Below are 13,318 nucleotides of genomic sequence, written 5' to 3' on the forward strand. Positions count from 1 at the left end.
GCACAGATAATTTTAGTTACATTTTTTCAACTTTTCAAACAAATAGAGTCTGATTACAAGAATGAGTGGATGAAGCTTTATATATTCTATCCTATTCCTATCCCCTGTAAAATGCATTTTTAGAAAATACACATGTACATGTTGAATGTTTTTGTTCATATAAAAATAAGTGTGGTCCAGTTTTAAAAATAATTTTTAACGGTATAAAACGAACACAAACTTACTGTTGCTACAGGAACTTAGGTCAGAAATAAACCTGGAGATGAGACTAAGGGACCACAGGCTTTTTATTAAAATACTGTAACCCTGGATTTTTCTTCATAGTGTTACACTGAGAAAAAGCTACTATGTGTAGACAACATGTGCTAACACAGAAATGTGGCCTTGTGTGTGTTTGATTTCCCTGCTGAGGTAAGAATAAGAGTGAACCATCACAGAAAGAAAGAAACATAGAATTACCTTCTTTACCACATCACATAATTGGTAAAACCTAATTACAAAATGTTTAAACTCTGCTGGAAACATGGCACATTAAAACATCTCATCATTTCCAACTTTCTCTCTGCTGCACTGTTACTCTGTTGCTCATTCAGCTCCGTGTGCTGTACATGTCTGCGTCCTCTGGATTAGACTGGCCATGATCAAGCAGAGAAGGGTCAGGAACAAAACGTGACTTCACTAAGATAAAAAGAGAGGGGAGATATTAGTATGTGGAGAAAAGGATGTGCTTATGCTGAATGATTGTATTTGCAAGATACACATGAAGTTGCATATTAATTGATGCAGCACCAAAATGTCATAATTAAACAAACGTGGTATTTACTGACCAGTATAAACTGGTTTGGAGTCAGAAAGACTTTTTTATTAATACTTTTATTTAAAAAGGATGCATTAAATTGATCAAAAGTGACAGTAAAGACTTTTATACAGTTATAAAACATTTCTATTTCAAATAAATGCATGACCAAACAACTGTGTAGGAGCAGGAGAATGATCAAATAAAAATATATATAAAATATATAAAGTATAAATTACACACTTACTGTGCATATTTTGCTCTTAATTAACCCTTGTCAGGTACTAAAATGAAATTGATCAATTCATCCATTTTATTCCACAGGAATTTCCTAAGAAGGCTACATTAGGAATATTAAAAAATAAATAATAAAAGTTCTCTCACCTGTGGCTGGCTCAACTACAGGAGGTTCAGATGAAAGCGGGGCCTCTTCAGCTGGGGGAGGAGTCAGAGGAATAGCTTCTTCAGCCAGGGGCGGGGAAACAGAAGCAGGTTCGTCATCTACTGTGGTTGGGGTGGCTTCTTCAGGAAGGATGGGTTCAGGGGGTGTGGTTTCCTCTATTGTAGATGTAGTTGAGGGCGTAGCCTCTTCTATAACAACTGTAGGTACAGGGTCTTCAAGTTCTGGACTAGCAGGGGCAGATTCTGGGACAATTTCAGGATCAGACTCCGCAAGAGAAGTAACATCTGTTTCAGCGGAAAGTGTTGGCTCAGAAGCAGTGTCTACAATACAGTCAGCAGCTGGTGCTTCTAGGGCAGTTTTGACCACAGGCTCTGGAAGAGGGGGCTCAGGGGTGCTTTCTTTGACAGTTTCAGCAACAGGCTCCAGGGTAGATTCAGGGGTGGATTCTGCATCTCGGACTGTACCATCAACAGGTTCAGGGGAAGTTTCTGTAACTGGGGCAGTCTTAAGAGCAGGGGGAGATTCAGGTTCAGAGAGTGGGGAAGCAATTCCAGTTGTTAAATCAACAATAGAAGGAGGTTCTACAGCATCTTTTGATACAATATCAGCTAGTGAGGATAACTCCACTGATTCAGCTTTGGATATTGGTGTAACTTCCTCATCTGAAACAGCAGGGGCCGGCTCAAACTCGGGTGAGAGTTCAGAAAGTGCCTTAACGGGTGATTCTGTATCTGGGCTCGTTACTGTAGCAGCAGACTGTAAATAAAAAAAAAAATTTAAAAAAAAATTAAATTAGAGTAAAATATATGCAAAATTATCTTGACAGGCTAATTGGCTACTCTTATAAAGTATGCAACTTAATTTTTGAAGTTTTTAAAATTTCATGATAATTTACTCACCCCCATGTCATCCAAGATGTTTATGTATTTCTTTCTTCAGTCGAAAAGAAATGAAGGTTTTTGAGGAAAACATTCGTAGATTTTTCTCTATAGTGGACTTCAATGGTCTCCTAGCGGTTAAATGTAAAAATTACACTTTCAGTGCAGCTTCAAAGGGCTTTAAACGATATCAGACGAGGAATAAGGGTCTTATCTAGCGAAACGATCGGTCATTTTCGAAAAAAAAAATTAAATGTATATGCTTTATATAAACAAATGATCGCCTTCAAGTGGTTCCGCCAAAACCGCACTTCCGTATTCTTCAAAAAGCTTACGCTGAATGTCCTACACCTTCCCTATTCAACTTACGGAATGAACGTGGCCCTGGGTTCTGTTTTTTCTGTAAGTAGAATAGGGAAGGTGTAGGACATACAGTCCTAAGTGCGGTTTAGGCGGAACCACTTGAAGGCGATCATTTGTTTATATAAAGTATATACATTTAAAAAATTTTAGAAAATGACTGATCGTTTCTCTAGATTATTCCTCATCTGGTATCTTTTAAAGCCCTTTGAAGCTGCACTGAAACTGTAATTTTTACCTTCAACCATTTGGAGACCATTGAAGTCCACTATATGGAGAAAAATCCTCAAATGTTTTCCTCAAAAACCTTCACTTCTTTTCGACTGAAGAAAGAAGGACATGGACATCTTAGATGACATGGGGGTGAGTAAATTATCAGGAAATTTTAATTTAAAAGTGGACTAATCCTTTAAAGTAGCAACAGAATTTCTCTTCCATATTGTGAAACAGATTATCAAAAACGAAAAAATGTTGGGCTGGGAATTGGATCTATCCATCAGTTGATTGTGGAGACAGAAGCTTCTAGTCAAATATAAGAAAGATCCGGGGTTTAAGCAGAAAAAAAATGTTTGGAGAAGTCCAGCATGTCACCAGAGAAGTCTGTCTTTTTACTGGATGTTCGAATTGACACTTAAATCAAAAATTACAAGTTCAAAATGCACGGATGAATTGTTTACAGTAAGATCAACAACATTTAGAAAATAATGCCAACTTTAAGATCCTTATTTTTGCATTTGCATTTATTAATTTAGCAGAGACTTCTCTAAATTTGCAATATTTACTATAAAAACCAACATAACTTGGTTTTAATATGAAATTTGTATATTACCTCCACACTAACAGCAGGCATGATGACATCTTCCTTTGGTTTGGATTTCAACATTGAAGCAACAGATGAACTGACAGTATACACCTTTTTACCTGTGATCTATAAGAAAAACAGCAAAAATAAAGGAGAAATATATTTAAGATGATAGGAGAAAAGATTTTATAGGTTGGGTTATTTTTTTTGAGAGAGAGAAAGAATGTACCTTCAGGACTGCTACAGTCTGCGTGGGGTAACATACTGCAGTACCAGCAGTAGCCAGTCCAAGAGGCACGACAATCCTCTTTAAACGAGAGCCTAGGCAAAAGCACACATACACACAGATGCTGCTTCCTAATCGATTTAAACAGTAAAACAACATGCAGTAACCGCACACTCAGCATACCCTTGCGTGCCAGAATCAGGCCACCCAAACCGGACACACCGATGACACCCACTCTAGGCAGGAAGCCAGGGGGTGGATCTCGAAGGAAGTGATACGTGTCTAAAATGAGAATGTCAGGGGTTAAAGGTCAGGTTTACGGACATTTCATGGCTCTTGCTCAATCGTGCACGTCAGGCTCACCTTGCCCGGCCTGGTAAACAGATATCACTCCTACTTTGACTGAAGTGAAGGCGCTCTGTTAAAAGAAGAGAGAATAATAATAGATAATCCTTAATAAACTTACACTACTTCAATTATCTAACAATAGGTATGTTTCCATCCAAAGTTGCGAAATTAACTTATACGCAAATTTGGAATATAGCATAGAACTTTTGCAAATAAAGCACCGTTTCCATCCCATGTGTTCAAGAGAACAAAATCGTCTCTTCCTGGGAAATTGGCGCAAATTATCTGTAATGAAAATGGAAGTTGCTGCAATTGGATCTATTTTCCTACATCATAAATGACTTGTGTCTCAGAGCGGACAGATAAAACACAATAAATGCTGTCATGCTATCTTGCGTTCTGATGCCTGGTGTTTGTGAACGCAATCGTGTGAGGTGGTTCTGGGAGGTCATTATACAAAATCATTCTGATGACAGACTTGGGCACAGGCAATTCAGAATAACTAAACCAACATTTGAGATGCTGTGCAATAAAACTGATCCACTGGTTAGACCAGTTATCCAGTCATATCCACTGATGAGGCAAAATCACAGGAGTTTTTTGTTGTACATCGAGGGATTTATTCTGTAAATGTGTTTCCATTGTAGTTTATGTGCATGACATGTCTTCTTATTAGATAAAAAAAATGATCTGACTCAAGCGCATAAGATTTGTATGCACATTTTTAGAATTAATGCGAATCTATGGAAGCCCGTTTCCGCCACAATTGAGTAAAAAAATATAGTTCTGTAAGTCATAATAATGACTTTCTCATAATATTGAGAAACTTTCTCGTAATAATGACCTAGTTTCTCATAATAATGAGAAACTTCTACGCATGCGCAAAGCAGCGGAGCAGTGACACGCTAGCGACATCCGCTGGTCAAATGCGATAACTCCGCAACCATGGCACGTTCTGCAAAAGTGTAATCTATAATATCATTAAATAAATAACATTATTGATAAATTATCAGTAGCCTATGAGACGGGATATAGTCGTTTATTCATTTGTAACATTCATTTGTATTTTTGTGTATGAACAAGCAGAAACACAGAGTGGTGATCCATGGATTTCAAACAGATGGAGGAATAAGACAGCACACACCTACATATCCAAGTCTGTTAAAGAACGCTTCACCTGGAAAGCTGTCTTTTGCATACATTCTAATGAGTCATAAACATCTTAAAATGTGTTTTCTGTCGGAATATCACTGGAATGAAGGTTTATGACTGGGCAATTGCTTTAGGACCCGGTTTATATTAGAAAAGCTTTCCAGCGCCTTGTCTAGGCAAACCTGCACATCAAATGGCCTAGACTCATCCGCGAAATACGTGTTAACGTTAACACATAAACCCACACATTTTATGAAGACGTTGCACTTAAACTTAACGAATACATGTCATATTCCTTCGTCAATCTGATAGTTTTGTAAGCCGTCGCGTTCATGCAACAGTTTCCACCGTTACCACGGAAACCACTTTGCGTTCCAACTTCTCGTGCGCATGGAAAAGTATTGAAGATATACTGATAATTTATAATAACTGATGTTATTTAATGATACTATAGATAGACTGCACTTTGTAGATTACTTTAACGAAAACAACCGTTTTGCATAACGTGCCATGTTTGCTGTTCTCGCATTTACGAGACTTTGACCAGCGGATGTCGCTAGCGTGCCACGCCCTTCTGCTCCGCTGCTCTGCGCATGCGTAGAAGTTTCTCATTTATTATGAGAAAGTTTCTCGTTATTATGAGAAACTAAGTCATTATTATAAGAAAGTTTCTCATTATTATGAGATACTAAGTCATTATTACGAGAAAGTTTCTCATTATTATGACATAGTAAGTCATTATGAGAAAGTTTCTCAATATTATGACTTAAAGAATCATATTTTTTACTTTACTGTGGCGGAAACGGGCTTCCATACGAATCTCTCCAAACATTTGCATAAAAAAAGGTGGATGGAAACATGGCTAATGACAAACTAATTTATTATCAAATTATGACAGGACAGCATGTGTATCAGACCTGCACAGCTCTGACATACGACTGCAGGCCCACCCTCACGGTCCCCAGCCCTGTCTGCACTACTCCAGGCTGCTCTTCCACAAACTGCACAGCAGGAGCATCTGGGGAGTAGATAGATAACTGGACAGAGGCAGAAAAAGAAATAGAGGCCATGGTGATATATTTAACATATGCATTACTTCACACACTAATACACTATTGTTCAAAAGAATGGGGTCTAACATTTTTTAAATGTTTTTGAAAGAAGTCTCTTACACTCATCAAGGCTGCATTTATTTGATCAAAAGCAGTAAAAACAGTAATATTGTGAAATATTATTACAATTTAAAAATGAATATATTTATGTTTGAATATATTTTAAAATGTAATTTATTCCTGTGATGGCAAAGCTGAATTTACAGCATCATTACTCCAATCTTCAGTGTCACATGATCCTTCATAAATCATTCTAATATGCTGATTTGCTGCTCAAGAAACATTTCTTACTATTATCAATGTTGAAAACAGTTGTTGCTTAATATTTTTGTGTAAAACGCAATATATATATTTTCCAGGATTTATTTTAAAAAAACAGTATTTTGTAACATTATAAATATTTGTCTCTTTTGATCAATATTCTAAAAAAAACAAAAAAAAAAAACACCACCAACAACAAAACTTACTGTCCACAAACATTTAAATGATAGTGTACTTAATCACTTCTTATAAACATTTCAAAACAGCAGTGTTACATTTTTGTTCATCCATTTTGGCAAATGTAGCAAGTCACACGGTGAAATTAACATAAAAAACACTGCTAATAGTATGGTGTATACTTTTCTTACCTCTCTTGGAGATATTAGCTCCTCGTTTTTTTTCTCATTCATGGAATAAATTCTGAGTGAGCCCAAACCCACCACAGCAGCAGGAAGCACTGCATACTTCAGAATCTGAGGGTCAACAAAATATTTTATTATTACAGACTCACTTCAGTGGTTGACCATAATACCATCACACTGAAGTACTGCATATACCATAGGACTTACATGTGACTACCATGTTGTCCAAAAACATGGTAATATGATGGTACCTTTTGTATGTGTTGTGTAGTTTTCAGTGAACATGTTTGTAGTATAATAACATATAGCTATAATAATTATAACATATAACTATAATAATATATAATAACATTTTTGTAGTACAATAATCAGCTTTGTCCTAGTTTTCCCCCTTTCAGCGTCTTGATCTTCCCTTAAGCACATTATCTGTATTAGTTTAATGGACTGATGCAAGAGAAGACGCTTTACAGCGTGTAATAATCCTAAACCAAAAGCTGTCTTGTCAGTCTCCTGAGCGACAGAAAGTGAGCATGTCAAAAACTAGTCAGCTGCCTGTCTAGAGACAGGTGCCTCAAAAAGAATATTAGTGTGTGAGAGTTTAGGAGCATGTTCTTCGCTCTGGTTTAACAAACACCGTGCTCACGCTCTGATTAACAGCTGCATCATGCAACTCATTAGAAATGATACTTGACAAGAGGTGTGATACTCTGCTGCTGAATGGACATACTATAAAAGAATACACATGATCATTTGAACTAACTCAGTTGGAAGAGAAACTCACCTTGGCCGCCATGCCGGTCCCGCCCCCTTCAGTCTCACTACGGAAAGCAGGAGGAGTCATGAAAGCCCTCAAAGCGCGAGAGAATATTCCTGATAGGCTTTCTCATATTAATAATAACAACTATTTTTATTACTACTGATTTTATTATTATTGTTATTATTATTAAAGCAAACCGAGCTTCCATGGGCTTGGTAAATGGGGTATTTGAAGATATATAGGCTGCACAATTCGTGTAGGCCCCATTGCAGTGTAATGTGCAGAGACAACGGTAAGTAATCAAGTGTTAAATTTTGATTTTAGAAGTGGGAGAACAAAAGTTTAATTAAAATAAATTAAATTAAATTAGAATGTACAGATAATCTATACTAAAATCTATATGATGTCGGTTAGGTGGTAAGATTATTGCGGTTGACAAGAAACTTATCAAAACTGATCGCTTTGATAAACCAAGTGAAATTGGTATTGCATGTCAGTGGATGTGCAGCAGAAATGAGGTACATACAGATGCATTTCAGCTTGTGATTTCACTGGACATTGGAAGCATCACACAACACACAAATGCAGAGTGCAGAGAACTCAGTTTATTAGTTTAACATTTTACAATCTGTATTATATATATTTATATATGTATTTATATTTCTGAAAGCAAAGAGGGTTAGCTTTGAATAATACTGTGAATAAATATCAGGCTCTTCCTGGTGTTTTAATATACAGAAGGGGAAATTTTTGAAAGAAAACCTTGAAAAAAGAGCAATATGTTCCGTCTCAATGTTGCAGTGCAACTTACACCTTATACAGCATAGCCGTGTGGGGGAGAGAGGGGGGGACATGCCCTTAAAACCACAGTGAAACCCCGATGGCCTGGATAACACTCACACTCACATACACACACACACACACACACCATGAGATGAAACACAGTAAAGTGTAACCAACATTCTACATAAATGAATCATTAAAACGGTAACAGTAACGGGCAGATGTAATTTTGAGACTCGCTTTGGTAAGAAAGCATCGACCACGGACATGAAAGTCTTTGTGGGTAGTGTGTGTGCGTTTGTTCCAATGAAATTTACAATTAACAAGCCATTGAATAAGTACATTCTATTCAATTAAAATACATCCCACCAGATTCTAAAAAGTGACATAACTGTAACACTGAGCACATATGCAGGGCTGCATTAAAAAACAATGTGTCTCGATGACTTTTTAATGTGGACAAAATGAGAAGACGCACACACATACACACACACAACATTTAGCAGGGGTACGTTTTGCACTCCACAGCCGGGAATGAACCAATTGATTTCTTTGTATTTTAACCTCAAATTCTCTCCCATTTTACTTTATCCAGTTCTAGAATCCTGAGCCGCTGACGTCCAGAATTGCAAAAGGGAATAAAACGTTCGCTTGAGGCTAGTGGAGTCTGTCTAAGGGACACGTACATTAGCAAACAGAAACTAACAACCTGAATGTAGCCCATAGCTCAGAGGTAATGACCAGCAAAGACCCGGAAACAAGCAAAAACAGTCATAACATCAGAGAAGCAAAGCTTTTCATCTTTTGTTGTCTTTTTTTTGTAGAAAAAAATAGAGAGTAGAAAGGTCCTGCGTTTGCAGAGTCAAAAGATTGCATTCACGAGTACAATTCACAGTTTTAAACAGAGGATGCAGCTATGCAAATAATATGTTCTTATATACAGACTGTTCTCTGGCCTGATAGCATATAGTAATACTTTTTTAAACCATGCATGAGTTTAGCTATAATATAAATATTCTAAAGAAGCCAAATTAAACACGTTACTACCTGCCAGGAGTTCATCTTTTCCCATATGCGAACACAAATGTCATCAAACTCTCAAAAAGAGACTCTTCTGCATCCATCTGACTCGCTTTCTTTCTCTCATTTCTCTAGTACACACGCACACACACACACACATACGCACACACACACACACTTTCCAACACTCTTGCTTGCTTCGAGAGTTGTATAGAGTAACACAGTAGGGCGGTGTTGCTTGGTAACAGAGTGAAGCCTGTTGCCCATGGCTACATGAGTGCTCTTCCTGCAGCATTCCGAGGGAAGGAAAAAAAATCAAATAAACAAGTGAACAAAATCTTCAGAAGATATAAAAAAAGATTTGTTTTTTTACTCCAATCAGAGGCAAAAATAAGAGATTCGTTTTTATATACGGTCCTATTTTGTTCAACTGGTGGTCAATTAATCTGAAAAGATGATTCTTCAGGCATGCAGCGGGCACCTCACAGGGCCTTTCTTCCATCTGTCTCAAAATGTGGCCGTGATGAAATCTACTGTACAGAGTTTGCAATGAGCCGTAGATGTGCAGGTAACACTTTCGCCTCCATGATGAGCAGTTTGAGTCACCTTCCGGTGTCAGTGCCTGCGTGTCTGTCTGCAGTAGTTCTGGAGGCTGGGTCACTTCTTTGACATTGATCTTACAGTGTATTGGTTTGATCTGGTGTCACTCACGATCGGGAGGAGGGCAGTATCAGGTCATCCGTCAAGGAAAAAGTGAAGACAGTCTGGATCCACAGTGTTTTTCAAAGTGTGTGTGTGTGTGTGTGTGGGTTTGAAACGCACAACTCAGGTTATTCATATACCTTTATGTCTGTATTTTCAGCATGTGACTGTTTGTTAGTCGTGCGGGTGCGTGACAGTGTTTCACACGTGCGTTTCTATGAAAGAGTGAGTGTGCATCATCAGCGTTGGCGAGAGAGGTGAAAGGTCGTTGGAATCGCTGGGCGGTTCCAATGGGGCAGAGCTGAACTCACAGATATCCAGGAAGAGCTCGTGGTTACGTTGCTTCCATTCACGAAACTTCCTTGAGGTCAAACAAGGATCGTCTAGCACCTGACTGATTATCGCCAAGTCGCCCTCCTTTGCCTGTAGGTGACGGGGAGGAGAGAGAGAGATGATTCAGAACACGAGATGCTCAATTCATTCTTTGTACAAATAGCATCTGATTGGCTGAAGTGTTTGAAATTCTTTAAGCTATAGAAACGTCAAAAATTTATGGATACTTGTTTCCGCCACTAAATAAAAAAAAAAAAAAAAAGATAATTGCGACTTTTTCTCACAATTCAGACTTTTTTTCTCGTAATTGCGAGTTTGCAGAATTGTGAGTTCATATCTTGCAATTCTGACTTTATAACATGCAATTGCGAGTTATAAAGTCAGAATTGTGAGATATAAACTATAACATATAAATATAAAATATAAAAAAACGTCAGTCTTTATCACCTCAAAATTGGACATTATAACAAGCAACTGCGAGTTTATATCTCACAATTCTGACTTTATAACTTGCAATTCTGAATTTATATCATGTAATTCTGACTTTATATCACGTAATTCTGACTTTATATCAAGTAATTCTGACTTTATAACTCGCAATTCTGACTTTATATCACGTAATTCTGACTTTATAACTCACAATTCTGACTTTATATCATGTAATTCTGACTTTATAACTCGCAATTCTGACTTTATATCACGTAATTCTGACTTTATATCATGTAATTCTGACTTTATATCACGTAATTCTGACTTTATATCACGTAATTCTGACTTTATATCAAGTAATTCTGACTTTATAACTCACAATTCTGACTTTATATCATGTAATTCTGACTTTATAACTCGCAATTCTGACTTTATATCACGTAATTCTGACTTTATATCATGTAATTCTGACTTTATATCACGTAATTCTGACTTTATATCACGTAATTCTGACTTTATATCAAGTAATTCTGACTTTATAACTCACAATTCTGACTTTATATCATGTAATTCTGACTTTATATCACGTAATTCTGACTTTATATCAAGTAATTCTGACTTTATAACTCACAATTCTGACTTTATATCATGTAATTCTGACTTTATAACTCGCAATTCTGACTTTATATCACGTAATTCTGACTTTATAACTCACAATTCTGACTTTATATCATGTAATTCTGACTTTATAACTCGCAATTCTGACTTTATAACTCGTAATTCTGACTTTATAACTCGCAATTCTGACGTTAAATCACGTAATTCTGACTTTATATCACGCAATTCTGACTTTATATCACGTAATTCTGACTTTATAACTCGTAATTCTGACTTTAAATCACGTAATTCTGACTTTATATCTCATATTTCTGACTTTATAACTCGCAATTCTGACTTTATATCACGTAATTCTGACTTTATAACTCGTAATTCTGACTTTATATCACGTAATTCTGACTTTATATCTCACAATTCTGACTTTATAACTCGCAATTCTGACTTTATATCACGTAATTCTGACTTTATAACTCGTAATTCTGACTTTATATCACGTAATTCTGACTTTATATCTCATATTTCTGACTTTATAACTCGCAATTCTGACTTTATATCACGTAATTCTGACTTTATAACTCGTAATTCTGACTTTATATCACGTAATTCTGACTTTATATCTCATATTTCTGACTTTATAACTCGTAATTCTGACTTTATAACTCGTAATTCTGACTTTATATCACGTAATTCTGACTTTATATCTCACAATTCTGACTTTATAACTTGCAATTCTGACTTTATATCATGTAATTCTGACTTTATAACTCGTAATTCTGACTTTATAACTTGCAATTCTGACTTTATATCACACAATTCTGACTTTATAACTCGCAATTCTGACTTTATAACTCACAATTCTGACTTTATATCACGTAATTCTGACTTTATAACTCACAATTCTGACTTTATATCATGTAATTCTGACTTTATAATTCGCAATTCTGACTTTATATCACGTAATTCTGACTTTATATCATGTAATTCTGACTTTATATCACGTAATTCTGACTTTATATCACGTAATTCTGACTTTATATCAAGTAATTCTGACTTTATAACTCACAATTCTGACTTTATATCATGTAATTCTGACTTTATATCACGTAATTCTGACTTTATATCAAGTAATTCTGACTTTATAACTCACAATTCTGACTTTATATCATGTAATTCTGACTTTATAACTCGCAATTCTGACTTTATATCACGTAATTCTGACTTTATAACTCACAATTCTGACTTTATATCATGTAATTCTGACTTTATAACTCGCAATTCTGACTTTATAACTCGTAATTCTGACTTTATAACTCGCAATTCTGACGTTAAATCACGTAATTCTGACTTTATATCACGCAATTCTGACTTTATATCACGTAATTCTGACTTTATAACTCGTAATTCTGACTTTATATCACGTAATTCTGACTTTATATCTCGTATTTCTGACTTTATAACTCGCAATTCTGACTTTATATCACGTAATTCTGACTTTATAACTCGTAATTCTGACTTTATATCACGTAATTCTGACTTTATATCTCACAATTCTGACTTTATAACTCGCAATTCTGACTTTATATCACGTAATTCTGACTTTATAACTCGTAATTCTGACTTTATATCACGTAATTCTGACTTTATATCTCATATTTCTGACTTTATAACTCGCAATTCTGACTTTATATCACGTAATTCTGACTTTATAACTCGTAATTCTGACTTTATATCACGTAATTCTGACTTTATATCTCATATTTCTGACTTTATAACTCGTAATTCTGACTTTATAACTCGTAATTCTGACTTTATATCACGTAATTCTGACTTTATATCTCACAATTCTGACTTTATAACTTGCAATTCTGACTTTATATCATGTAATTCTGACTTTATAACTCGTAATTCTGACTTTATAACTTGCAATTCTGACTTTATATCACACAATTCTGACTTTATAACTCGCAATTCTGACT

The 13,318-nt window shown here is 35.8% G+C and overlaps 2 protein-coding genes across 2 annotated transcripts in view; both read right to left on the reverse strand.

Annotated features, from left to right (window-relative positions):
* Positions 1-269: 269 nt before the first annotated feature.
* Positions 270-9,416, reverse strand: apool (apolipoprotein O-like). Its single transcript, XM_051892731.1, has 10 exons — positions 9,288-9,416; positions 7,482-7,518; positions 6,707-6,811; positions 5,883-6,002; positions 3,829-3,883; positions 3,649-3,747; positions 3,469-3,560; positions 3,267-3,365; positions 1,181-1,955; positions 270-678 (listed from the first exon to the last, which is right to left on the reverse strand). The coding sequence occupies exons 2-10, from the start codon at positions 7,491-7,493 to the stop codon at positions 590-592; spliced, it is 1,446 nt and encodes a 481-aa protein (XP_051748691.1). The 5' UTR covers positions 7,494-7,518; positions 9,288-9,416; the 3' UTR covers positions 270-589.
* Positions 8,043-13,318, reverse strand: part of si:ch211-26b3.4 (connector enhancer of kinase suppressor of ras 2) — a 45,766-nt gene continuing 40,490 nt past the window's right edge. The window contains exon 23 of the mRNA XM_051892720.1: positions 8,043-10,385. Coding sequence (XP_051748680.1) covers positions 10,164-10,385 — 222 coding nt within the window. The 3' untranslated portion in view covers positions 8,043-10,163. The remainder of the gene's footprint in view (positions 10,386-13,318) is intronic.

The sequence above is a fragment of the Ctenopharyngodon idella genome, chromosome 5 (genome assembly GCF_019924925.1).
Source record: "Ctenopharyngodon idella isolate HZGC_01 chromosome 5, HZGC01, whole genome shotgun sequence".
NCBI classification, from domain to species: Eukaryota; Metazoa; Chordata; class Actinopteri; order Cypriniformes; family Xenocyprididae; genus Ctenopharyngodon; species Ctenopharyngodon idella.